The sequence below is a fragment of the Carassius auratus genome, chromosome 30 (assembly GCF_003368295.1).
Source record: "Carassius auratus strain Wakin chromosome 30, ASM336829v1, whole genome shotgun sequence".
In the NCBI taxonomy this organism is placed as follows: domain Eukaryota; kingdom Metazoa; phylum Chordata; class Actinopteri; order Cypriniformes; family Cyprinidae; genus Carassius; species Carassius auratus.
Window position 1 is genome coordinate 11,831,915 of NC_039272.1, and position 27,599 is coordinate 11,859,513.

Genomic DNA, 27,599 nt, shown 5'->3' on the forward strand with positions numbered 1-27,599 from the left:
TTATGTACAGTGTCAAAGAGTCATCTTGTTGAAATGACAGGTTTGTTGGTGCAGAGGGGATTTAGAGGGCCCGCCTCAACATATGGGGTCTACAATCTGTGGAGAGGGGAAGAGAGATGACACGTGAATCATTTACTACTTTCATTTCCAAGCCAAGTGAATAAAATTCTGTTTTGGTTGCTTCTACAAAATGACTTAGATGTTTAAATATAGATTTACATACACTACCGGTTAAAATTTTATTTAAGAAATTACAAGTAATAATTTTATCACCATATTAGAATGATTTGTGATAGATCATATCACACTGGAAATTCTTCTTTGGAAACACATAACATTACATTTGATGGTTTAGCTTTTTACAATCAGTGCCAAATACAGTTCTCTGAACAACATAAATCAATAGTGTTACTGTTATCTAGTTTTTGCTATGGTTTGAGAGGTCTACAATAATATATATTTTTTCTTTAGAAAGTTCTAAAAAGATTAGAACTGTATATAGGACCATTGATGTTTTTCATTTGATTTGGCTTCCAACTAACCAAAGTGGCTTAATGCTGTCTCACTCTCAGCAAAGCTGTGCTGTTTCTTGAAGGCATTATTTATAAATGAGATTACAAATGATCAGTAAATGTACAGTCCTTGATCTAAGCCTGTCTTCATCTTTTTTTATTTATGCATATAGTGTTAACATGCTGTCTGAAATGATGTGTGTGTTTGTGAACAGTACAAACTGTTTGTGTATATATCTGTGTATGGGTAAATGGTAAATGTGTGCTTATTCATGTATATTTTGTACATTTACAGTAATCCACTCACATGCTGAATACTGTGTGTAAACAATATTGGGGACTGCAGTGGATGAATCTGTAGTGTATGTACACCGCTGAAATTGTTTATTGTTCATCTGTCATTGCAGCACTGTTCCTAAGAGCCAGCCATCCTGAGATATCACTGAACAAAACTGCATGTATTTATTAACTTTTAGGGTCTGTGTGCTCAGCTATCCAGAGAATGTCGCACTGTTGTATGTTTTATGGCAGAAAAATACAGAAGAATAAAGCTCATATTTTGTGAAGGTGATAAAGATGTGCTGAAGAGTGTCTGTAATATGAAACAAAGCTTATTAGAAGAAAATATGCAGAGACTCAGGGCCGGCCCAGGCTCTGTTGGTGCCCTTGATGGGATTTTGGATTTCTGCACCTCCATATATTCTGAAAATGCAAAACTTGACTATAACATAACATAACATAAAGTAGATAACATAACATATAACATAAAATAAATACTGATAAGTATTAACATAAAAAGTAGTAAATAAACTGTGATAATAAATACAGTCATGCCCAAAAGTATTAAAAAAACCCCAAGAAGATTAATATGAATGTGATTTTTAACAATTTTGATTCACCATTACATCCTATAACAAAATATGTAACAATTATAAATGATCCATGAGTTGTTTTATTTTTATAACCTTAACATTATTTACCTCAGCATGCTATCATTTTACTTACCATCACAGTTCACTGCAAGGTTGTTAAATATGATGTGCCACACCCCGGAAGTGATGTCATAGCCACAGAATTTATTTGGTAGAAACAATGTGAATGAACACCACAATAGCTTAAGTAGCAAAATATGCAGAACACAAAATTTGTGTCACTGTCAATACCTTTGGCCATTTCAATGTTGTGGATACAGTGCATATAGAAAATGAATATAATTAATTGAATGCTAGATTAAAGTCCTGTTTTTTTTCAAACGACATTTATACACTTTATGGTGAACTAAAAGCAAGCAGTCATGTAACTCATATTAAAGCAACATGACAGAAGCTTAAATTTATTTTAAATAAAATAAAATAAGCAGTTAACTCAAGCAAAAACATTCCATGGAGGCAATGTTGCCAGTTAAGATGTTCTAAAAATGTAAAAATACTACACAAACATCACGTTAACTTATGATTTTTGTTGATATTTTTTTTGCTCCTCCTGATAATTTTATTTTTTCACTCACTCATTTTTTTTTTTTTTTTAGAAATTATACTTTAAGAGCACATAATTGGAAAAACTATTTTAACTGCGTGCGCCATACATATACGTTATGATGATGTATTATAATTAGCCTACATGAAACAAAAAGTGTTTAAATTAGTTCAGCATGACATGTTGTCATATCTAATGATTTTTCATTGGTCAAATTTATTTTATTCTAACATTATTTTAATGATGATCGATCAGTATAAAAATTATGTTAATTGTCAGAAATTAATTTGCTTAAATATATGGGTGTATGAGCGTACGGTGGTCACAAGAAGGCGCACTTCCATCAAATAATAAAAAAAAAAAAAACATTTTGCACCCTAGCAACACGGGCCGGCCTTCCACAGACTGGACTTACTCTTTTGTGCAATGCATGGGTTAAATTGACTACAACTGTACACAACATCAAACACATTTTAAAGGTGCTGTATTGACACCGAGTGCTTGAACTGCAGTCCAAATTCAAAAGGAGAGGGGTTTTTTTTTCACCCGGCCCCTGCTCCTCAGACTTGACGCACACGCAGGTTGCCAGATTGACTACACAATCAGGAACGAGCGCACTTTACGATGAATGAAATGAAATATGCTGTGTTTTCAAAAAATCAAGTCAACATAAGCACACTTTCAGCACAGAATACACTCTTTCTTTCCCACACAGCTCTGCCACAGAGATACAAATATTTGAACAGGTAAAACATAAAGATTATACATTATATAAAACATGTATAAAACATATAGCAAAAGTACGAACAGGTAAAACAGGTATATATTTTTTGTAGTTATTTAGGCCTGTTAATATAGCTTTTCAAATAAATGAACAGGTAGATGCTGAAGTAAATAGAACTCATAAAAGAAATTTGAAATACATGGCTAGAGGTAAGAATGAAATCAAGGTTGCCTCGCCTTAGGTAGGCCTAAATACTAATTGAGATTAAAATGAGCCTAAATTCAATACACAAAAATGACTTCAATGGTTTAATTTCGGGCATAACTTCTGACATTTTCGCGTATTTTTTCTCTATACAGTGATGATATAAAATAACAGACTTGGATGACAGTTTAAAATGAATGCAATGTAAATAGCCTATAGGTTTCAACTCCTACCTATCTTAAAAATGTTAGTTGAGGAGCCTCGTCAGCTCAGAACAACATATTTAATTTTAACACGGAGTGAACACAGAGGAGACCTGATATCACACATAAACATCACTGAGAAATGTAACACTACTTGCATAGACGAGTGAGGGCAAATTTCCCCAATTTTAACCCCTAATTAAAGCCTGCATTGGTTTTTTAAGTGTAGTACAACACTGACATCTACAGGAAATGTGTTGCCTGCACCTAATTCATGACCCTTTTTACTCTTAAATGAGAAACTATACTATATAGATACTATAAAGTAGTAAAATATAGGATCTATGAAATATGATACCAGTAAAATACATTGTATTGGGCCAGATCTTATGGATAAGTATGGGAAATGGTGAAATGGTAAATTCATGAATTTCTATCTTGTAATAATAAATGTTATCTTGATTTTAATTAATTACATTTTAATTACTTGATTTGTTTTCTAACCACTAGAATTATTAATTGATTGTTTCTTTTACTGATTGTGCATTAATTAACATTTTAATTTAGTATTCCAGACGTCACACACTTTTGAAGACTTAAGTCCAACTTTAAAATGTATGCATTTCATTAGGCTACACCTGTACAAAATGCTTGCACTTTTTAACAGAAATATTATTATTATTTTTTTTTTGTCGGATACTTTTAATCAGGTACCAATGTGATTTTCGATTTTCATATGACAGTCAGTGTTTCTATTGTTTTATCTATTGTTTAATAATTCAAACACTAGAATACATTTTATTTAGACTATTTATTTATATTTTTCGGTTTTATTTGTGCTGTTTTATAGTCCAATACACACTTAACAAAATTATCTTAAAACGTATAAATTAATATTTGTTTATCGTAAAGTCAAGATTATTATTTAATAACAGAATCGCACTGGCTGCATTAGTTTACCCAACACAGCGAAAGCATGTTTTAAAGGTGAGATCAGGTAAAGATACTCTAACCGGCCCGTCGGTGTGTGCCGCGGTTGAGATGGCGTGGCGTCACGCGCCAGCAGGTGGAGCGCGTCATTCAGTGTCAGGTCGGAGCTTCAGCGCGAGCTCACAGGGCTTTCATCAGGTTGACAGGCTAAGGAAGAGTCGCTGTAACCGAAAGCGCCTCCGTGCAAATGGGCACGCCGTTTTACTTGGAACCAAGGCTATGATAACAGGAGCAAATTGTGTTTTGGTCGCTTGAGAAAAAAAGGCTGTAGTCAGTGTAAGAAAGTTTCTGGTGGAGGCTAAGCAGAGTTTCAGAGGAAGCAGGATGTACCATGAAGACGGCGCAAACTCTCTCAGACCACGATATGGATGTGAGTAGAGCCATTTCACTTGATATCAGTTATGAATCTACTCTTTAATTATAAAACTAATTAGATTTGAGGGTTAACTGAATTTGAATGCCCTGTAATGCCCTGGACAGTTGGTCAGCAAGAGTAACAGCCACAGTAATCTGACATCTTATGGAGTGGGTTGGTGGTTGGGTTGCACATGTACAGTAACGTTACATGCATAATATTGAGAAAATGTATTTCCTCAATAGTATGAATATACATGTTAATGTTATAGGCCTATATAATATGCAGTATTTGGAAGCACACTGATGCTGACCTAATGCTTTAAAAATGAGTTCAATATGAGCTCATGTATACAGGCAGATTTTGAATAATATTTTTGACTTGAAAAAAGCCAGTTAACCTTTAGGTTATCTGAACAAGCATTTTTAGAGTGCATAAAATGTGTGTTTGAAGTTAATATGGCTGATTGATCAGTCTATCAATAGTTGTTATTTAAAGTTATTATAAAAAAAATCCAGGTGTTATAACTGAAAGGGTATCATTTAAGGCAATTTTAATATCATGATTTATGACTGAACTGACTGACTTGACCAGTAAGAGATAAAGTATAGATATGTGTAAAAAAAACAAAAAACACAATTCAGTCTAGATAACAGAACTGATGATGAATCGGTCTATCTATAGTTTAAACTCAGTTACCAATGATATTTCTGTCATTCCACTTCCCATTTTTTAATCTAGAATGTTAACTTCTATAAGACAATGCACAATGAGCCGTTGCAATGTCTTCTGGTTCTGGGCCTTACAGATATGCTATATTAGCCTAACTATTCTGTCTATCCAGCATTAGATTCCTGAACTTTCTCTGCCATGTCCTTATATTATGTTGCCCCAGAAAGGTGTCTGTGTATTCTTGGCAATGGCATTAGATCTCATGCTGTGGTCTGAGCAAAGAGAAGCTTCATGAGAGTTTTCTCCAGTTAAATATTACCTCTGCCCTTTGTAAAAGCACCTGACAGTCCATACAGTCCAGATATTTGAGGAATTCTGTTTAAGGAGTTTATTTGTGCAGGTTGTATTAATTAGAAACACACAAATTTCACCATGCTGGTAGACATGCTGTTTTACTGTGTGTACATCATTATATTAAAAATATAACGATGAAGAATGGTTAATATACTGTTTGCAGCAGATATTTGATTCTGGCATAAACTGCTAGTTGGTAGTGTGTCAGAACCTGTTAGTTAAGTCTACCATATCAAATCAAGGTTGAGAGATGAACTAAATTTATGTCGGCTCATATTATGATGAAGTTTACTTAACTCTCTGCCAACGCTGGCACAGAGATCACATTCCAGCTAAACTGCTGACAGTAATTTTTAATTAATTAATTAATTAATTATTATCATTCATTTTATATAGGATGTTTGCATGAGCCTTTTTGTTATTTATTGCATTTGTTATTCACAAAAAGCTGATTTTTGGAATTGGGACAAGACATTTTTATGCTTCACATGTTGAATTGAACTCCACAATCTGTTACAACTATACCCTGCGTCTTAAAATGTTTGTTTGAAGATACCCCCCAAAAGTTGAACCAAAGTCTGCATCACAGTGATAGATGACAGAGATCAATCCAGACAGATTTCATCTTAAAAAGTAAGCATACAGGAGGAAATGACATCATTTCGTGCAAGGAGGACTGAAGTGCCCTCCACTGCATCTCATGGTCATATGAGGAAGCTGTGGCCCATATTGAAAAGAGAGATTGGATGGCCACAGTTTACAAACAGACGTTCACCTTGCGACCGCTAGAAGTGTGGTGCGGTTGCTGACACAGTTTACATTACTGTTCAAACATTGGGGTTGGTGAGATGTTTTCAAACGAAGTCTCTTATGTTCACCAAGGCTGCATATATCTGATCAAAAATATAATAAAAGCAGTAATGTAAAATAACTTCTTTTTTTAAAATTTGAATACTTTTTAGATATAATTTTTTTTCTATTGTGGCAAAGCTGAATTTTCAGCAGCCAGTACTCCAGTCTTCGTTGTCTCATGATCCTTTGAAAATCAAGAAGCATTTCTTATTATCAGTGACAGTGTAAAAGTCTTTACTATCTCTTTTGATCACTTTAGTGCACCCCTGTTGAATAAAAGACCTCAGTTGTTTTGTTACTGAAATGTGCCTCTGTTACAACACATCGCCAGGTCAGATCTTAATCAACAGGCTAAATCTACCCACCGATGTTTCCTCAAATGGCTGTTGCACTTCAGATTGCTAATGAGTCTTTCCTGGTTTATAATATTTTAAATGCAGAGCCACTTTTGTGAGAACCCACTTTTGTTGCCGTGTTTTCAAAATGAAAGTGAGTTTATTGTCTGTGGGACAGACTGAGGTGATAAGGCTGACCTAAGTAATGAATCCCCACAGAGGTTATCTGGCTAGCCCGAGCCTGTGAGTCAGGGTGAGAAATTTGCAATGCTGTTTGCCATTAGAGAACTGAATCTAATTTCCCCGAACAAAGACCAGCATGGGACAATGTGTCAGCAAGCTTAATTATTACTAGATGAATGAGGATCGTGAAAACACTTAGTATAGTCAGACACAGTCTTGTGCTGTAAAAATGATCTCCTCATTTCGTGTCAGAGCATCACCCGTTCTCTTTAGGTTTCTTTTTAACTGCACTGGGTTTTGTTGTCAAGCTGCTGCCTTTTTTTTGTGTGAGAGTGGGTGTGACCTACTTCACCAAGAGTCATAATAAGTGTCATATTTTACTATTTTATTGATGTTTCTGGGCTCCACCAGGCTTTGGAGAAGATGCACGGAATATTTCAGTCAAGGGATGGGCGATTGTATACTCAAATAACTTATTAAACCAAGTGACGTGAGTGCCACTACATCTGCTAGTAGACCGCTCTCAAAATCAATCATGAGCTCTGTGGTAAACACTACAGTTTGTGAACGTATGTGCTGCTTTCATAGATGGTGTTTTGATGGTGAGATGTGGTTGGCAGTTGATCTATTGTGTCAAGTTGATGTGTTAAGTCACGTCATGTTGATCATCTTGCACCACATCAGCTTTGCACAGTTTCACTAACACATTCGAAATCCAGTCTTGGTTTTACCTAGGACTGAATACGATTAGGCGCGTTTGACTTGAAGCAGCGGTACACAGAATGATCACTGTATGAAATCAAAGTACCACAAGAGTGATTCGAATGCATTGGATCCGTCTGCTCTCTTATTGCTCTCGCGGTACTTTGATGTCATACAGTGATCATTCTGCGCAGCGCTGCTTCAAGCCGAACGCACCTATTGTGTTGGTTGCATCATGTGATTGGTGAGTGTGTTACAGTAAGTGACAACAGCAGCTTCATGCTATTAAAATAAATTATTCAATATAACAAGATAAAGTAAATAAAATAAAAAAAGTAATGATGCTCTTATAACACTGAGCTTCAGTCATATTTTTAAAATGTTTTTGTATTGAATAAAATCAAACTGAATGACGTTTATAGAAAAAAACAAGAAACAAAATTCCATAAATACACTTTATATCAAAACATTTTACAAATATACACTATTGTTCAAAAGTTTGGGGTGAGTAAAGTAAAAAACAAACAAACTATAAATTCACTTTAAACTCTGAAACTTGGGTCCACATCCACTATAATCACTTTAGGACAAGGTATTTAAAGGTCATTGGCATTGCATGGCAAAAAATATTAGCAAAGTTAGTTCTATGAAGAACTCTAGTATGAGTTGTTTGCAGATGGCACTTGATTTTGATAATTGCATCTATTGCAATGCCATTCCACATGTGAATTAAATGTCCAAAATCTTTTTGAGAGAAAGGACAGTTAATGGCATGTCATCAATCGTTTCTTTGGCCCAATTACATCAAATGACTGATCATCAACTTCTTGTGACCAGCTTAAGTCACATGTAAGGTGATTCCAGCTACTTAACCAGACGTAAAGTGATTGTGTTGAACCTGTCAGTCTTGTGAAGATGTGGCAGAGAAGTAATGTAGCAGCAATCATGTAAATGTCAGCCACAAATAGTTTTTTAAAGTAACATGATGTAACAGTGTTGCCTTCTGATGATTTCACATATACCGCTGATTATTTCCGCACATGTGTAATGTTTACTGTGTAAAATTACTCAAGCATACACGCACCTTCAGTGTTTCGTCTGGTTGATCTTATAAGTGGGGTGTTTTAGATTCCCTTCATTCCTTCACTTCAAATTGCTTAAGCACTTTTTCTAGTTCAAGCTACTGAAAGACGATTCCAGCGTGACTAAATCAAAAGCAGTCTGAAACACAAATTCTGAATAAAATATAATTAGAAGAATGGAAATTGGCTATATGGTGTCATATTCATTCATTTCCCTTTGTCATAGTTTGTAACTGAATAGTCTAGTGGTAGTTGTGTTGGCTATGCTACAATTAGCTGATTAACCAGGAGAGGAAAATGTCACGCTCAGCGTTCTGATGTGTTATTCCAACATTACGGAAAAATAACCTCTAATCTTGATATCGGGTGTTGCATTGTCCAACTGTTATTTTCCTTTGTCTATCCTACAGCCATTGTGGACGATGAGAGGCTGTCGGCAGAAGAAATGGATGAGAGGAGGAGGCAGAATATTGCTTATGAATACCTTTGTCACCTAGAGGAAGCCAAACAGTGAGTCATCGTATATGTATTTAATACAAATGATTCATGTAGACTATGCTCATCGTCCTTCTGCTGAAAAAGATTGAAGAACCCTTATGAGCATGAAATTAAGTAATTCAGGCAGACTAATTCAGATTTTTTGCCCACATCTGACACAGGTCGGAATTTGATGCACGTGTGTAAACAAAAAAAAAATCGCATTCGATCTTAGCCATTTCAAATCTCTTATGCTCTCCAAGAATGCTGTAATATTGTGGAAATGTTATTACAGTTCAAAAGAATTGCTGAGTATATGATTCTATTTTTAAAAGTCATCTATTCCCGTGATGACAAATTTTCAGCAGCTGTATCTTTAGTTTTCAAATTATCCTTTAGAAATCATTCTAATATGCTGATGTGCATTTTTATTATTTTCAATGTTGAAAACAGTTATGCTGGTTCGTATTTTTGTGGAAACTGTGATTCATTTTTATTGCAGGATCTTTGATGAATAGAACATCATTAATTGGAAATCTTTTGTAACATTCTATGCCTTTATTGTCACTTTTGTTTAATTTAATGTAAACTATAAATATATGTGAAAAAAAAAGTTTATTGTGTATGTTCAGATTATAAACCAGGCATATTGTATGCATGGCTAGAAAATTTCCAGTTGTGAGGGCTGGGTCTCGTTTTGCTGTTAAAAGGCAGAGAGCAGTTAAATGCATCAGCAGTCATTTGTATCACTGGGAACTTGACCCACATCTGATGAAAGCATGAAAGAATGTGAGGGAGTATTGCAGTGTGCATTGTTCTGAGATGAGGACATTTTTTTTCACTTCCCAACACAATAGCTCAAAATTCTGTGCAGTTCATCTGATGACACAATGATAAATTGTAAAATCAGAGCAAAGTGTGCAAGTTAATGAATTAATGAATCAGTGGTTACACATCCTGACCTTCCTGGCAGCACAGTTGTGACTTTCCTGCAAAGCCTCTGTTCTGGGAATCCTGTCGTGTTGGATCAGGATTATAAAGCTGGTCACTAATCTGCTTGTTAGTAAGGGAGGAACTTGTCATCCTTGTGCTCCACTCTGACTTCAGGAGTCACAGGTGGAGGCCCACAGGTCACACTAAATATTTGATGCCTGCTGAGCAAGAGTTTAACAATCAAAACAGTCAATTAGTATAGTGCTTTTTTTTTTTTTGTAAAAGCTACAAGTCCAGTAAAGAGCTTGCTAGCAGTTACCACCTCACTATAGTGTTCCTGAGATGTTACTCAGAATTCATTACACTTGCCAAGGTTTAGGTTCTAAAATCTTAATCTTAATCTTAAAATCTTAATTTTTTCATGACCACATGTTTAATTAAATAGAATAAATCACAATCATTTCTTATTATTTTCTACCCAGCATGTATATTCAAATTATTTCTGAAGGTTCACATGACACTGAAAACTGGAGTAATGGCTGCTGGAAGCTCAGCTCTGCCATAACAGAAAAATAGAACTTTTGATTCATATTTCACTGTATTAGTGCTTTTACTGTAGTTTTGATCAAATAAATGTATAATTTATGCAACTGTGACTATATTCATTCCAGATCTATTGAACTGTTGTTGCATCAGACAAACACAGTTTCTTACACAATCCCACCCCCCTTTCCAGAACTGTGGCAGGGAAACTTTGTACCTGCCGACTTAAGCAAACAGAACATGTTATTTTAGATAGGAGGACCTAGTTGTGAAACCTTTTCCATTTCTAATTTTGTCATTGTGTGATGCGCTGAAGCTCATTAGTCACAAGAGTAATGTGTGAGCAGCATGTCTATGATACATCCACGAGTATTTTGGTTAAGATGTTAATTAGACTTTATACAACTGTCTCCTTTTTCAGAGCTTATATTTATCTTTCCCTGAGTAGAGATAAGGGACTTTTTTTAATAGTTTACTTTAGTGTTTCAGTAAAAAAAAAAAATCATTCTAATCCAGGTAGTACTGTTGGCACTTGTCTGCTTTGTCTGCCAAGTATGGAAAAAGAGAAATTATATGTCTTTATATAAAAATTAAGCAAATTAAGCATTAACATCATAATTCCATTCACTGTCTGAGTCTATACAGAGTTGTTTTAATTCACTATGCTGTCATTTTAGGCAAGTTAGTCCACTCTGGACATCTTAATTCCTCTGGGTAGCTATTTCTGTGTTGCTGACAGGCATACAAGGGTACACACTATTTACTTGAATAGAGAATGGCATAACTTTCCAAAACTGGTTTGTCAAAATTATGTTTCAATAAAATAGACACTTCTGTTCAAAAATTTGGGGTCAGTAATAAATGTTGTTCTTCTGAACTTTCTGTTCATCAAAGACCCCCCCCCAAAAAAAATAAAATAAAAATAAAATAATAATAATAATAATTAATGAGAGTTTCCACAAAAAATGTAACTGGCACAACTGTATTCAATATTAATAATGATAAGAAACATTAATTGAGCAGCAAATCAGCATATTAGAATGATTTGGAAGACTGAAGACTAGAGTAATGTCTGATGAAAATTCAGCTTTGCCTTACACAGGAATAAAATATGTCAATTGTATTTTAAAATATACAGTATTAAAATAGAAAACGTTTATTTTAAATTGCAATTATATTTTATAATAAATAACTCTTCACCATATTTTGAAAAAATTAAATGTATGCTGGTGAGCATACGAGCATAATAATAGCATAAAGTGCGTACATTTTTAATTTAATTATTTTACCCTCATGACAATTTATAACTATTTTACATTTTAGTATACTATATTTATTAATAATCTACCCCAGTGTGTTAGGTTTAGGGGTGCACCCTCATGCTTAGTTTTTTTTTTTTTTTTTTTTTTTACATTTTTGTAAATATTCGTATTAATCAAATCGTGCAAATTCATACAATTTCACCAAATCTATAAAATAGTTATATTTTTCTTGTAAAATTGGTTTGGTCCATTTTCTCTCCCTCATGCTTCCAGCTGCCCTGTCACCCCCTCAGTAGAAAGCACACAGATCCTTTTTACAGCAGGTAATGGTTTTCTATTCAGTAGCATGTCAAACACATGAAGTCAGATAAATAGGTGAAAAGTCATAAAATAGATCTTGACCTCTGTGTCTCGGTCCTATTCATCTGACAGTAAGCTGTCAGAAGCAGAAGATATTTTTGGCCCATTGCTTTTTTCCTTCCCCAGCTGAAGCAATAATATCCCACCTTGTGTTCCCTCTGCAGTTTTGCAGTTAGAACACTCACCTCAATACCAGTAATGCTGTTTTTTCTATTAACAGTATGTAAAACTTTTGAAGTAACTTATTAGTCAAAGCTGTTTATTATGAGTCATGGTCACTCTGGAGCAGAGCTTTGAATGTTTCTTTCAGTTTGAACCCCTGTAGCCTAACAATCACAGGAAAGCGCAGCTTGAGGGCTATAAACAGTCAGATCTCTCATAGACAGTGTAACAGACGGCTGCATTGTTGGTAGAGAGCAGCGGGGACAGGGAGAGGTATGCACAGCAGCCGGATACTCCTCTTCTGATCGGGTCTGCCACATATCCTGATACAGCAGTGCTCATATTCATTCTAGAAGGTGCAATGCATTTTTCCCATTAAAGGGATGGTTTACCCAAAAATAAAAATTAACTCACATTTGTGACATTCCAATCCTGTGTGAATTTCCTTCTTCTGTGGAAGACAAAAGAAGATATTTTGATGAATGTTGGTAACTAAATGACTTCAGTTCCTAAACGGTCAAAAATATAATGGAAATCAGTAGGAACTGGAACTGTTTGGTTACCAATGTTTCTCCAAATATATCCCAGGTTCTATCATGAAAATCTAGATGGTGCAGTCTGATGGGTCCTTAACGCAAATATTCACATTCACAGTTACATTTCTTGGCACAAGCAAGCTTCCCTCATATTCATATTGCATACACAGCCAATAAGCTTGCTGTTTTACATTTAAATGGATGGTTAGCTTTCACTAGAGCATTCACAGTGTGCTTTCATAGTTCCTCTGAAACCCTTCACCTTCCCCAGTTCCACCTGTATAGATCTGCTACAGGCTATTATATATGCTATAAACTAGAAGTGTGGGGGTCTCTGAAGGCAGAGAAGAAATTACTGTATGTTAAAGAGTTAGTTCACCCCAAAATGAAAACTGTCATTATTGACTCACCCTCATGTCGTTCCAAATCTGTAAGACCTCCGTTAATCTTTGGAACACAGTTTAAGATATTTTAGATTTAGTCAGAGCTTTCTGACCCTCCATTAAAAATGTATGTATGATATACTGTCCATGTCCAGAAAGGTAATAAAAACATCATCAAAGTATTCCATGTGACATCTGAGGGTCAGTTAGAATTTGTTGAAGCATCGAAAATATTTTTTGGTCCAAAAACAACAAAAATTAGGACTTTATTCAGCATTGTCTTCTCTTCCGGGTCTGTTGTGAGTGTATTCACAACACTGTAGTGATGTTGCTGACGTACAGCGCTGCTGAAGTGTTATCTTTGTTTTTGGGTGCACCAGAGCAGCAGCCTCAGTCGTCCTATACCATAAATACATTTTTAAAGGAGGGTCAGAAAGCTCTCGGACTAAATCTAAAATATCTTAAACTGTGTTCCAAAGATGAACGGAGGTCTTACGGGTTTGGAACGACATGAGGGTGAGTCATTAATGACATAATTTTCATTTTTGGGTGAACTAACCCTTTAAAGGTGAGTAATAACACAGATTATATATAATTAACCATCCTATGTTTGCATTTAAGAACAGTACTTTCACACAACAAACATGCTGAGTCACCTCTTGATGAACTGAAGACCATTTGAGAACCACCTCACTATAGTATAGTAGATGATTTACTAATACTGAAATGGCTGGAGGAATTCAGAATGCTTAAAATTAACATATATTTTTCCCTGTCAGCTGCCTTTTACATCACAGCTCAATAATTACTACATTAATCATGGGTGACAAACTAGGCCATTTCTACAGTGGCAATGGTTAATAGTGGTAATGGTCAACCGTGTTTTTTTTTTTTTTTTTGCATGATCCATCAGCACTGTTCATGTGAAGTTCAAGACCTCTGTGAAATATAAACATTACTTATTGCACTTTTAATTTGTTTTCTGCTTTGAAATGCACATTTTATAATGGCCAATGCTCAGTTTTAGCCTATGTTACAACAAGCTGTTTCTCATATAAAAGGCCATTATTTATTGTTTGACCTAAAATATATATATTTTTCCTGTCATTCTCCTGACATGAAATCTTGATGCTGAAACTGTACGTCACATTGTTTGTTAGATATCAATGATTAGTGGTTGACCAATATATCAATATTTGGCATATATTGGCATCAGCCAATATGTTTTTCTCCTTGGCAGATGTGTTGAGGTGGGACTTTTATTTTGACAATGCTGCTGCTTTTTGGATATCGGCATCAGCTGTCAAAATACACATATCGGTCGACCACTATCAATGATGTGATCTCATGTACTAGTGGGATGTAATTTAGAGGCGCTCCAGCAAATGGGCTGTGTTGAAACACAGCAGGTTTTGTGGGAGGCTGGGGAACTGCTGACGCATGTCTGGGCAGAGTGTTGTCTTTGCTGTTGTCATGTAATCTATGTTGTCTTTAATTAAATCAACCTAAAGAGCTGGATGGACATGTAAGGAATGTCATCTTATAGTCCATTAGAGAGAAGCATCGGATATCAAAGAGGGTTTCTTTGATCAGAATCATGATGTAACCCACTATGACACAATAAAAGCCAGTATCTCCGTCTTGATTCTCAGGGCTTCAGACAAAACAAGGCTCCTATAAGAAAAAACCGCAGGGACTAGGGATGGGCATTCGATTAAATTTTCTTAGTCGATCGTCGGGAGAATTAACGATCGACTATCGATTAATCATTAATATTTTTATAATATAATTATTACATTTTTATAGTTAAAAAATGCAATGAATACAAAAATACAGTGTGTTTTTCCTCGGTGAGACCTTTATTACAAGATCAACTTGTGGTAGATAGTTAAACTACGTTCAGGCAAACCGAACATATATGCGCGTGCATGCAGAGCTCTAAAGCAGCGGAACCTGCAGCTGCGAGCCGGCTTTCTTAAACAGAGACCTCATCTGTTCCAAAACAATAATAATGATAAAAGAATCATGTTAAACAATAACATAAAAAACATTATAATACTTAGATCTGACAGATTTTGTCAAAATGTAACTCAAAACTACCCAAGCCAGAAGAAAAGGCCAGATATTAGCCTCCCTAACAATTACGCTAACTTAACAAATTATGCTACTTAAAGCCTCATGAAAAATAACTAACTTTAGTAACTAGCATACAACTTCTGCACGAGTCTACGGATTTTTGTTGAGAAATACCATATAAGCATGTTGACATGATCTGGTGTCAGACGCGACCGCAACCTGGTTACCGTCAGTCCAGCCGCCGAAAACACCCGCTCTGAGGGAACTGACGTTGCCGGGATGCACAGGTACATAATTTGAGTCATGGCCGTGTTGTACTTATACACGGCATCGCAATGTTTGCCGTTAACTAGTTCGCTTTTTAAATCAAAATGGTCCCACGCCACACTTCACCGTGACATCTTAATGATTATTCTTTTGAAATCAAAACGTAAGATCACAGATAACCGAGTAGGATGTCAAATATTGCACCCTGGTGATAAAATATTTAATTGCTGCCACACTACGCAACGCAACCTGCATTAGATAAAAAAAAAAGTGCTTTAGATTAATCGATAACAAATTAACATGATCGAAGAAATTCTTAACGATCAATTGTCGATCGTCGATTAATCATGCCCATCCCTAGCAGGGACCAAATAATTTTTTTAGGTGCCACAGAATAAACATGTTTTATTTATTTTATTATAATAATTTTTATTAGGGATGCACCGAAATGAAAATTCTTAGCCATAGCAGAAAACAGAACAAAATGAAACACTGGGCCAAACGTTGAATACCGAACACGTTTTTTTTTTCTAATTTATTTCTCCCATGTATTTTGCTATTTTTTAATTCACCATTACATATATTAAATAGACAAAATGTGCTTTTTGCTGTTTTGTTTTGCTTTTCAAATAAATTTTTTTATTACAAAACCACAATTCTAGCAGACACTATACCAACAAACCGCAATTTAACAAGTTAGTAAATTAGTTTTAATTTTAAGTTAGTAAAATAATGTTTTTTGGCCATCAGACCAGACCCCCTTCTTGAACTAGGCATGTATTTTTACTGTACAAATAAAAGCTGCCTTGCTGAAAAGAGACTTCTTTTAAAACATTAGAAAATATTACAGATCCTAAATTTAACACTACGTGTCAATGCTATTAAACATGTATTAACATAGCTTTTGTAATGATTATTATCATTGTTATTGTCTTACTTTTTATTTTATTTTACAGAGCAACAGTAAAATTACAATATTAACATTTATGAATGTTTAGCGTATTATTCACAGAATCTGTACTAATATCTTGGAACAAGCATCACTTGGCCAGCGTTAGGAGTGTAGTTTGGGCTCCACCTCAATACATCCTATAAATACTGTCATATGTCTTTCACACATTCAGTCTGATTTTCTTAATTAGTAAATCATGTAGACAACAGGTTAAGTAAAAATATTAAAATGCAATAGTGCATAAATATAGCAAAAGCCATATCTATAGTTATTTTTCTTGCTGAGTGTTGAGCTTATGGACACCAAATTATTATTCTACGTTGCAGTGTTTACAAGCTCTACATGTTTTTCGCAGTTTGACACTGAATGAGCTTTTACATTAAACATTTCAGTAAGTTGTACTGTAGGCTCTCTTATAAAATAGCCTACCTTTTGATGTTAGTTCAAGTCCATTATGTACTATAGTAATGTTAGTAAAGAGAAATATATAATATGTTCACTTGCTGCTTGAACTGAGGCGCCTGAATTAAAGAGCGCCAGAACTGTATTTATTGTTTGAATTTCATTATGAATTTGCCATAATTTTAATTTAATAATTTTTGTTTATTAAAATGTAACAAAGCACAAAGCTTTTTGCAATTACTGGACAGCAAATGTGCTTCTAATAATATGAAGTTCACACATTAACAGAACAAAGCATATAGACTAAGATCTTAATAAGAAGAAGCTATATTAGCAATGATTAAAAATCAGAAATGTTAATGGTATTGCCAATATCCACACAGCTGACAGCTTTACCTGTTTTAGTTTGTTAAGTTTATGCACAAAATAGACAATGCTTTTTTTTTACTTTTACTTGACATCTCTTTCATTTCGATTTCTCTCATGCTGTACAACTTAGCTGCGTTTAGCAGGTGTGCATCAGCATTGCTGTGCAGCAGAGATTAGGAGTCATGGTTATGGACTTTTGTATATGTTCCTGATCTTCTGTCTTTTGTTCCTTTTGACCTACTCCTGCGTTGTGTGCTTTCGATAGCTGCATGTGACAGAATATCGGAACTCCAAAGTTAAGAGTTTTGTGGTGTTTTTTTTCCCCTTGCCTTTTTTCCCACTATGGATCTACCTGCAGTCCAGCTGCTTTGCCAAAGGAAAGTTTTGCCGCATTTGTGGAGTGGGTGCTGGAGAATAATGGACGGAAGGAATTGGAGGGAAGTCCGGCCACACTCCCGCCATTGAGATTGAGCTGCACCTGGCCTCTGGAATCTATGTTGAGGAACTTTTGGACATTTTTGAGGAAGATTTGATTGACTTTTTTGGAAGGGTTGTTCCTAGTTTCCCTGAATCTCCATTGCCTTGTATGTTTCCTGGGTCTCCTCTGGTTACGTCCAGCTTTCCTAAGTCTCCTGGATCTCCACTTGTTCTGTCCAACTCTCCTACATCTCCTTAGTCTCTTGAGCATCCACCCAGTCTCCCTTTCTCACCTCCTCTACAACCAGCAAGTTCCTCAGCCCTATCTCCACTGGGGCCTTTCATTTCCTCAGCTCACCCTCAGTCAGCACCAACAGGGTGCTCTGATCCGCCTTGGGACTTGCAGTCTCCAGCTCCGCCTTGGCGGGAGGTTCCCCTGTCTCCGCCTCCAGCCTCTGAGTTCTGGACTCCACCTTGGTCCTTGACCCATAAGCTCCACCTTGGCTCCTAGCTCCCTTGGCTTCCCCCTGGGGCCCATCAATCCACAGGCTTCACTGGGCTCCCTTGTTCCTCTGGCTCCATCTTGGTCAGTTGTCGACCATCCATTGCTTTCAGACTCCAATCCTCTTGCTTCGCTTCATCATTCCATCCCTCTGGCTCTGTCAGGCTCCTACTTCCCTTCGGCTCTTCCCTCGTCCTCCGTTGTTCTGGCTCTGCTGCAATCTTCCGGATCCCGTCTCTACCTCAGTCGCCTGAGCCATCAGCTCCGCATTGCCCCATCACAAGGATGCACCTTCCCGGGAGGGGGCAAACTGTCATTATTAATGACTGATTTATTATTAAAATAAGTATAAAAATTACTTTCCATAGCTACGTGTTACAGTACATGAGGACTGTTTGAAAGTCTTTTTTTCTACTAAAACTTTGATGCACATCGTCTTGGTTTAATACGTGAACATAACAAAAGATGTGATCGAAAACAATCAGGAATAAATGGAGCAATTTCAATAGGGTCCTCGCACTGCAGTGTAATGCACTAGAAAGGCATTACATGGAATATTTTAAGTCATAACATGTAAATATAGCCACCAGTTGTGACCTCAGCCAAAATTTAATTCACAAATTAATATTTTTGGTCACAAATGCGACCGTTTTAGTCGCAGTCTGGAGTCCTGGTTCTGCTGTATCTCAAAATGGATTAAGCGTGGCAGTGACCTCTGAATTTACCAGCTCTAAACTCTGCTTTCATTTCTGTTAGAATGAAGTTGACAAATGATTAACTAAAGGTTTGTGAACAGCAGCATAATATTGACATTTTAACTGATTCACTCAACTCTAAATAGTTTAACTTTCTTCAATGTATAGCATGTTTCTTACCCAACCAGATGTGTTCAGTTCTAATACTGATTATAGACTCTTTTGCTTAAGCATAGAATCACCCATGAATCAGCAGAAGGGATGAATTACAGATATTTGAGCTTTTTAAATCAAGTCTTCCCCATGTTTTTGAACTGCAGGACACTTAGCTGTCAGTTGGTTGGGCAGCCCTGAAGGGCCCAATGCCAGTTTTCTTCACTGGCAAGGGAAAAGATATGCCAGTGTAGGTGATATGACAATATGGCTTTGTCTCAATATGTCAAAGGTGACTTTTGTCAGCTGGTCACTGACTAGCAACCATATTGGAATGATGTCCTGGATGATCCAGGTGAATTTTCAATAATTCAGTGATCTGGAAAACTAATAATAGTTTAATAAACCATTATGTAATGTTATAACCATGATTTATAGCTATTATTTTACATTAAAACAGTGAATTATTTTCCAAATTATGTATTGTAACTTCTTTTGGAAGGAAAACAATGTTTAATTCAGAATATATAATATATAAATATATGTTACTTGTTATTAACAAGGCTGCATTTATTTATTTTTAGAATACAGTAAGAACAAAAAACATTAAAAGAAAGTTTTTTTGTTTGGTTGTTTGAATGTAATATACATGTAATTTATTTATTCTTATGATGCCATAGCAGAGTTTTCAGCAATTACTCCAGTCTTCAGTGTCACATGATCCTTCAGAAATCATTCTAATTTGCTGTTTTGATGCTTAAACATTTCTTATTATTACCTTATTATTCTTATTATGTTGAAAACGGTTATGCTGCTTAAAACTTTTGTGGTAACCATGAGGTTTTAGGATTATATGATGAATAGAATGTTGGAAAGAACAGTCTTTTTTTTTATTGAAATATATTGCAAGTGTATAAGGCTTTACTCTTACTTTCGATCAAATGCATCCTTTTGTCTCAAAAGTCTCAATTTATAAAAACTTTTTATAACAAAAAATATGAGTTAAATTTTTATGGTGAGATTTTTTTGTGATACATGATGTGTTTTGTCTAAAGTAGAAAAAAGCCGGCATTTCCTTTCTTTTTTCTGATGTAAAGGGAGGTAAGAAGGAATAAATTTAGGGCCGTTTATACAATGTTTTCAGCCAAAAATGGGAAACTTTTTATGCATTTTGCCTGTTTGTTTACAGGACAGCTGTGTTTTAACTTAATCATAGTTTTGAAAATGGGTTTCAAAGTGCAAGTTTTTAAAAACGACACCGTTGTCGTTTCTGTGTTAAGACCCAAAATGGGAATCTTTGAAAAACTGTTGATGTCATGCGCGTGCGTATGTGTTAGGTATGTAGACATGAGCAGCATGTATACATATTAAAGGCAAGCGTGAACACACATACACAACAGTGGTGGAGTACATAGTGTTGTGGCTGCTCAATAGTGATGTCCGGTTCGCCAATGAATCATTTGATTTAGCCGGTTCTTCTTAGTGAACCGGTTGAACCAGTTCACCAAATCGAACTGAATCGTTTGAAATGGTTCGCGTCTCCAATATGCATTAATCCACAAATTACTTAATCTGTTAACTTTTTTTTACGTGGCGGACACTCCCTCTGAGTCACAATAAACCAATATCCTGGAGTAATTCATTTACTCAAACAGTACACTGACTGAACTGCTGTGAAGAGAGAACTGAAGATGAACACCAAGCCGAGCAAGATAACGAACGAACACGCCCACTGCTGGAGCGGTTCTCATTCTCGAGTCAAGAACTGGGTGCATCGGTTTTCTGATCAACAGTACACGGAACTGGGAACTCTTTCCTCCAGACATGTCCGATTTGAGAACCGATGAGCGGATTCTCGTTCTCGAGCCAAGAACCGGTTGCATCGGTTTTCGGATCACCAGTACACTGAACCGAGAACCGTTTCTGTCGACTTGAGAACCGATTAGCTGATGATACTGCGCATGCGTATATATATATATATATATATATATATATATATATATATATATATATATATATATATATATATATATTAGGGGTGTAACGATACGCGTATTCGTATTGAACCGTTCGGTACGACGCTTTCGGTTCGGTACGCGGTACGCATTATGTATACCGAACGGTTCGTTGGAGTAATTAATTATATTTGGAAAAAAAAAAAAAAAAGAGAGAGAGATAGAAATATAATGATATGCGTTCAACAAGGTAGCCCAATAACCCAAACAACGTAACAGGCAACGCCCCTGACACTCCCGAAGAAGAAAAAAACACCATCTTATATGTTTATGTTAGGCTACTCAGCAGGCGCTCGCTCACTCAGTACGCGCTGAAGGCTCGTTGCAAAATAGCCAATGCGTTTAACAGACTAGAAATGAGAAGATCCTCCAATAACCAACAGGTCTGGTGTTTGGGTGCACTTTGGATTCCCTTTAAGCTATAATGGTGATGGCAAGAGAGTGGTGGATAAAAAAACAACGGTATGTCGCATCTGCAACATGACAGGGTACACCAGCGGGATTACAAAAAAAAAAAAAAAAAACCCAGCGGGAATATCTGGGATATATGCGTCAGTACTATCTGGGAAAAGACGAAAAAAAGGAGAAACATGCACGCAGCAAACTATCCCTGCAGCATTTAGACACTATAGCTTACAGGGAATCCAACCCAAACACCAGACCTGTTGGTTATTTTAGGATCTTATATTTCTGGTCTGTTAAATGCATTAGACATTTTGCAACGAGCCTTCAGCGCGTGCTGAGTGAGCGAGCGCCTTAGGGGCCGTTCACATATCGTGCCTAAAAACGCATGGAAAACGCTAAGCGCGTCTTTCTCCTCCTTTCCAAAGCGCTCGGGCAGAAGCGCTCATGAGGCGTCTGTCTTTGCTAAGCAACAATGACGTGCTCTCTCCATGAGACGCGGAAATTTCAGCGAAGGATAAATGGATTTGCAGCTCTAAAAATCGCTTGCAGTAGCTCTGCTACTGAATTTATTTCAAAATTGCAATCCATATACAACTATGATCAGCTGTTCCTTCATCTTGGCTGAGCTCTCAACGTTGTTACGGGAAAGGATGAAGCTGATTGGTTGGTTCTTGTCACATGACCCGCGGTGCGCTTGCGGCATTCTGAAAAGTTGAGATGTTTTTACATTTTGCTGTATCTAAAACGTATCGAACCGAACCGAACCGTGACATCAGTGTATCGTATCGAACCGAACCGTGAATTTTGTGAACCGTTACACCCCTAATATATATATATATATATATATATATATATATACGTATGCGCAGTATATTTATATATTTATTTATAGGCCAAAGTGGTTTTCAGGGAAGTTGGACAATAATTAAGACTCTAAAGACTCAGGGATGATTTAAGAGATGATTAATGAAATATCTCTGTACTGTAGTTACATTCACAAATTGAGTTTGTAGTAAATAGAACATGAACATGAGTAGAGCAGCTGATGATACGGAACTGCAGCACGTGCCCGTGAGAGCGGTTCTCGTTCTCGTGTCAAGAACCGGTTGCATCGGTTTTCGGATCATCAGTACACTGAACCGAGAACTGTTTCTTTTTTTTTTAAACAGGTAATGTTTACTAACAAGGTGACAGAGCCAACTACTGGCCTGGCATACGTAATACAGCATTTGTGGCTGTTTTCACAGATATGTGTTGTGTATACGCAAATCATTTTGAAAATGTTGCTTGTATACGTGAAACTTTTTAAAAACGCAAGCGAAAAAGTTTTTCAGCAGTCTTGACATGAGATGAAGGGTGACAGTAGTACCTTAATATCAACTGTTCATGCCAATATTTAACATTTGGCTTTGAAAACGGGTGTCCTTTCACATTTTATTTTTATTTTTGGTTCATATTCTTTATTCCAAGTCTTCTAACAGGCTATTATGTAGAAAACGTACAGTATGGGTTTATACAAAATGAAAGAATAAGACACAAACAAGTTTAAAAATACTAATCTCATGTTTAATGATGCCGAGAGAGAATTTTTGATGCCCATAGGCATGATTGTGCTTTCTTATTAATTTATTAATTCACATTAATTTATTAATACATTTTGTGCCTTCAGCTTTTCCTCTTCTGTAATTCATTTAAAGGCTTAGCTTGTTAGCACACTTGTTTTCCAGTAGAAATCTGTGTTGAAGTATATTATATTCAATAAATAATGAATAAATAAATGCATGGAAAACCATGGTGCTATCATTTGAAAGTGTGGATTTCATATTGTAGTCAAATACCTACCAGTTGTAACATTTAGCGTTTGCTGTAAGTCTATTAAGTTTAAGTATATCTTGCTTATGTGAGGAGCTAAAATGTGAACCTTTTGATTTCAGATGGATGGAGGCCTGTCTGGGGGAGCAGCTGCCTCCCACAACAGAACTGGAGCACGGTTTGAGGAATGGCGTCTATCTTGGAAAACTGGCTAAGTTCTTTGCTCCCCAGTTGGTGTCAGAGAAGAAGATTTATGACAGGGACCAATCTCGTTATAAGGTACTGATTTTCTTATGTTATTTATTGGTTTTTAGCAACTCTTTAGCTCAGCACAGAATTGTTACCCAGCCGCTCCTAAAAAGTACATTTGGAAAGTCACACCTGTTAGTAAATATTTTCAACCCCAAACACTGACTTTGAGAACATAGCCAGTATGTCACATTGCTTTACCAGGATGTGCCTTTTCAAATGCAACACAGACATTCTCTCCTGAAAGTCTCATTCCCATGGGAGGAGAAATTTTAGGTTGGGAATTCCCTGAGACTGAATTGTGCCAACTGATAGTGATGTTTATTTGCACATGCTATCTGCATTGTTTTAGTACCTGGTTCACTAAAGCAATTATGTAAATCAGGTAATCAGGCATATACACCCAATCATTTTGTGGTGAACTCAGTTTGCATGCCACAGCATAGAAAGTGTCATGTTTGTGCTGAAACTAATGATACTTTTTGCTATTTAAGAGCATTTAGTACCTAATTAATTAAATTTTGAATAACTAGGCTATATTGCCATTTAAAAAAAAAGTTTTTCTTTAAGAAGTCTCTGCATTTTCTTAATAAAAAAACAGCAATATTGTGAAATCAAGCGTCAGCATCAGTTCTGGCAGGTCACGTTAGTCATGCTCACATCAGCTGACTCCTAGCTGATCCACATCTAGCTATAGGGATGTGACATCTATCACAGAACCCATAGTCCTTCAGTATTATCATCAGCTTTACATTGCTCAATAGCTCAATACCCTTTTCCATCCCCATCTCCTCCTCTAGTTAGTCAGGATTCTGCCTTCTGATTCTCAAATTGAATTTGTAAAATGTTACATTAAATTATTGAACTTTTATGATAACTGCATTTAATTTATGTTTGTTATCTTCTGTTTACCCTGGGGGTTATTGCTGCTCTCTGTGCTCTTATCCATGCTGGGCTGCATGGATGCACAAGGAGCTCTTGCCCAGAACAGAACTTTCAAACTATTAATTTCCTCAAAAAAAAAAAACGAATAACTGCCACAAACTTTTGAACGGTGGTGTACCTGTCTGATGCAGTTCAGTAGCTCGTTTACTTTATTAATTAGATGCATTTATTAGAAACAAAAGTCAGTGAGAAACAGATTCCCAACACATTCAAGCTTTATGTGTAATTCCATTTTAACGGTGCATGAAATGTGCATGAAGTATGTTACTGTTGCATGTATTTATTTTGTTTTGTACTTTCTCCAGCACTCAGGACTACATTTCAGACACACAGATAACACTGTGCAGTGGCTCAGAGCCATGGAGTCTGTTGGTTTGCCCAAGGTAAGACCCAAGTACACAGTTTTAAAGAAACACACACACACTCACACTTTTCTTTGCCATCTTCTCTCTCTGAAGATAACAGTGCATTTTATTAGATTAAAATAATCAAACAAAACAAAACTGTCCCCTCTACACATTGTGTGCCCAGTTTGACAGTTTGGATGAGAGGATGGATAGTTATTTTATGTACCTTAAGATGAATGCATAAATACTTCTATACAATTTTATTTATTTACTCATGGTTTGATTTGTTGACCTAAATTAGCAGTGGCCCTGTCAATCATTTTAATTTTAATTGCAAAACTGCAATGTGCGGTGGATTACATAAAGCCACAGAAGTAAAAGGGCATCATGTTTAGATACACTATATAGATAAAAGTATGTGCGCACCGAACACCAATATGTGCTTGTTAAATATTTTCAAGAGCATTGACATTATTAGTGAGTCCCTTTGCTTCTACAAGAAAGATTCGCCACTAGATTATGAAAATGACTGCAAGGGTTTGCTGTAATTCAGAAATGAGCATCCAGGTCAGGTATGGATGTAGGCTGATGAGATCTGATTCACAGTCGCTGTTCAATTCATCCTGAAGGTGTTCAGTGTTCAGGTCTGGAGGCCTGTTCAGACTCAGTAAATCATTTCTATATGGATCTATATTGATTGATCTTTTCAAAGCTGTGGCAGCACACAGTTCTCTAGAATGTCATTTTCATTGTGTGCTGTAGAAATGTCTTCATTGGAATGAAAGAGATCAAAAATGAACTCTCCAAACCTGTATGACTTTCTTCTGTGAAACATGAAAGAAGATATTTTGACAAATAAATAAATCAATAAATCAATCAATCAATCAATCAATCAATCAATCAATATATTCCACTATATTCCAGTCATTCTTGATTAATTCTTTAGTAAACATTTAGTTAATATACATTTAGTACTATCCATTTTTAAATAAATGTAGTTTTATTCAGCAAGCACAAATTAAATTAAATCATCCTGAAAAAAATAACAACAGCATATCAGAATTTCATTTTCAGAATCAGGTCATGTGACAGTTAAGACTTGGGTAATCACAGCTGAAATTCTGGAATAAATTAATTTTTCAAATATATTCAAATAGAAGACAGTTGTAATTTATGATTTATTCAAAATATTGAATATTCTTATTGCTCTTTCAGATATTCTATCCTGAGACCACCGATGTGTATGATCGCAAGAATATGCCCAAGGTGATCTACTGCATTCATGCACTGAGGTACTAAAGACCTTTTTTTGCACTGAATATTTAAAACAGATTCACCGACTGTGAACTAATACGTTTTGCTTGCTTCATTGGGTTTCATAACCTGAAATTATAAAAATGCTAGTTACTCTGTGGTCATGGTTTCGCAATCTTTCAGTTATGACAGCAGGTTTGTAGAGCATGACTGTAGCTTCCTCTCGGCAGCAATTGTCATGGCAATCTCACCACTGAGAAAAGCAGATGTTTTTTGGGGTAATGGTCTGACTAGGGGGTGCCTCGTGGTGCATCTACCCACCAGGCCTGCTACTTAACTTCCTGCCAGTCTTAGGTCATTTCCTATCACTGTTTCCTGACAATTCCTGTCACCGTGCTCCAGAGACAAAACTGCCTTTCACACGTCCTCTGTTATGCAGATCGTCCTCAGGTCATTGACTTCCTGAGAGCAGTACTGCAGGATGTAAGCGCATCCATCCAGTTATGTTTTATGTTTTTATTTGCTTCATGGATGATCTCCATGCAGTTTTTATGGCCTGCTCAGGATTGAATTCTCTGAAGTATGAACTCTGAGGTGTGATCCTGCACTGTTATGATATCAGATTCCCGCCCTCCCCTGCAGGAAGTGTATACTCAGAGATTAGCAGAGGTTTCTGTTTCCTGTTGTAGTTTGCCACCAGTGGAAACATGCTACATACAATCTCATAGCAGTGTCTCGTCTGTCCTACTAGAAATGTCTGCCTTTAAAATGAAAGCTCATGAGAAAATATGATCAGAACTGATCACCATCAACTTAGAGTAGTATGTTTTTATTTTTAAAGTGATCAAAAGTGACAGTAAAGATACATTTATTTTTAAGTTCCGTTTGGTTATTGCTATCTATTAGGTTAATGCTAATTTACAAATACACTGTTACACTATTATTATATATTAATGCTTATTTATAAATACATTTTGTTCATTCAGAATACTTTATATAATGTTAATTTCTACAGCTTGAAAATGTTACAAATGTACATCATCATTCAGAAGTTTGTTGTAAGATTTTTGAATACTTGAATGTGACAGTCAGGACTTTGATAATGTTACAAAAGATTTGAATTTCAGAATTAATGCTGTTGATTAATGCAGAATTAATGTGAACTTTCTACCCATCAAAGAACCCAAGAAATGCATCATTATTATTTTCAGTAAATCTATTATAGTTTTTTATCATTGATAATAATAAAAAAATATTTATTGAGGAGCAAATCAGCATATTAGAATGATTACCGAAAGCACAGGAATATTCACAGGAATAAATAATAATCAAATAAATGCAACCTTGGTGAGCACAAGACACTGCTTTTAAAAATATATATAAAAATCTTACTGACCCCGAACTTTAGAACAGTTGTGTGCATTAAGAAGGAACCCAAA

The 27,599-nt window shown here is 36.0% G+C and overlaps 1 protein-coding gene across 1 annotated transcript in view; it reads left to right on the forward strand.

The window, feature by feature from the left end:
- Positions 1 to 4,217: 4,217 nt before the first annotated feature.
- The window catches only part of iqgap2 (IQ motif containing GTPase activating protein 2), a 49,900-nt gene continuing 26,518 nt past the window's right edge, over positions 4,218 to 27,599 (forward strand). Inside the window, exons 1-5 of the mRNA XM_026211380.1 lie at positions 4,218 to 4,479; positions 9,055 to 9,154; positions 23,488 to 23,644; positions 24,865 to 24,942; positions 26,122 to 26,198. Coding sequence (XP_026067165.1) covers positions 4,434 to 4,479; positions 9,055 to 9,154; positions 23,488 to 23,644; positions 24,865 to 24,942; positions 26,122 to 26,198 — 458 coding nt within the window. The 5' untranslated portion in view covers positions 4,218 to 4,433. The remainder of the gene's footprint in view (positions 4,480 to 9,054; positions 9,155 to 23,487; positions 23,645 to 24,864; positions 24,943 to 26,121; positions 26,199 to 27,599) is intronic.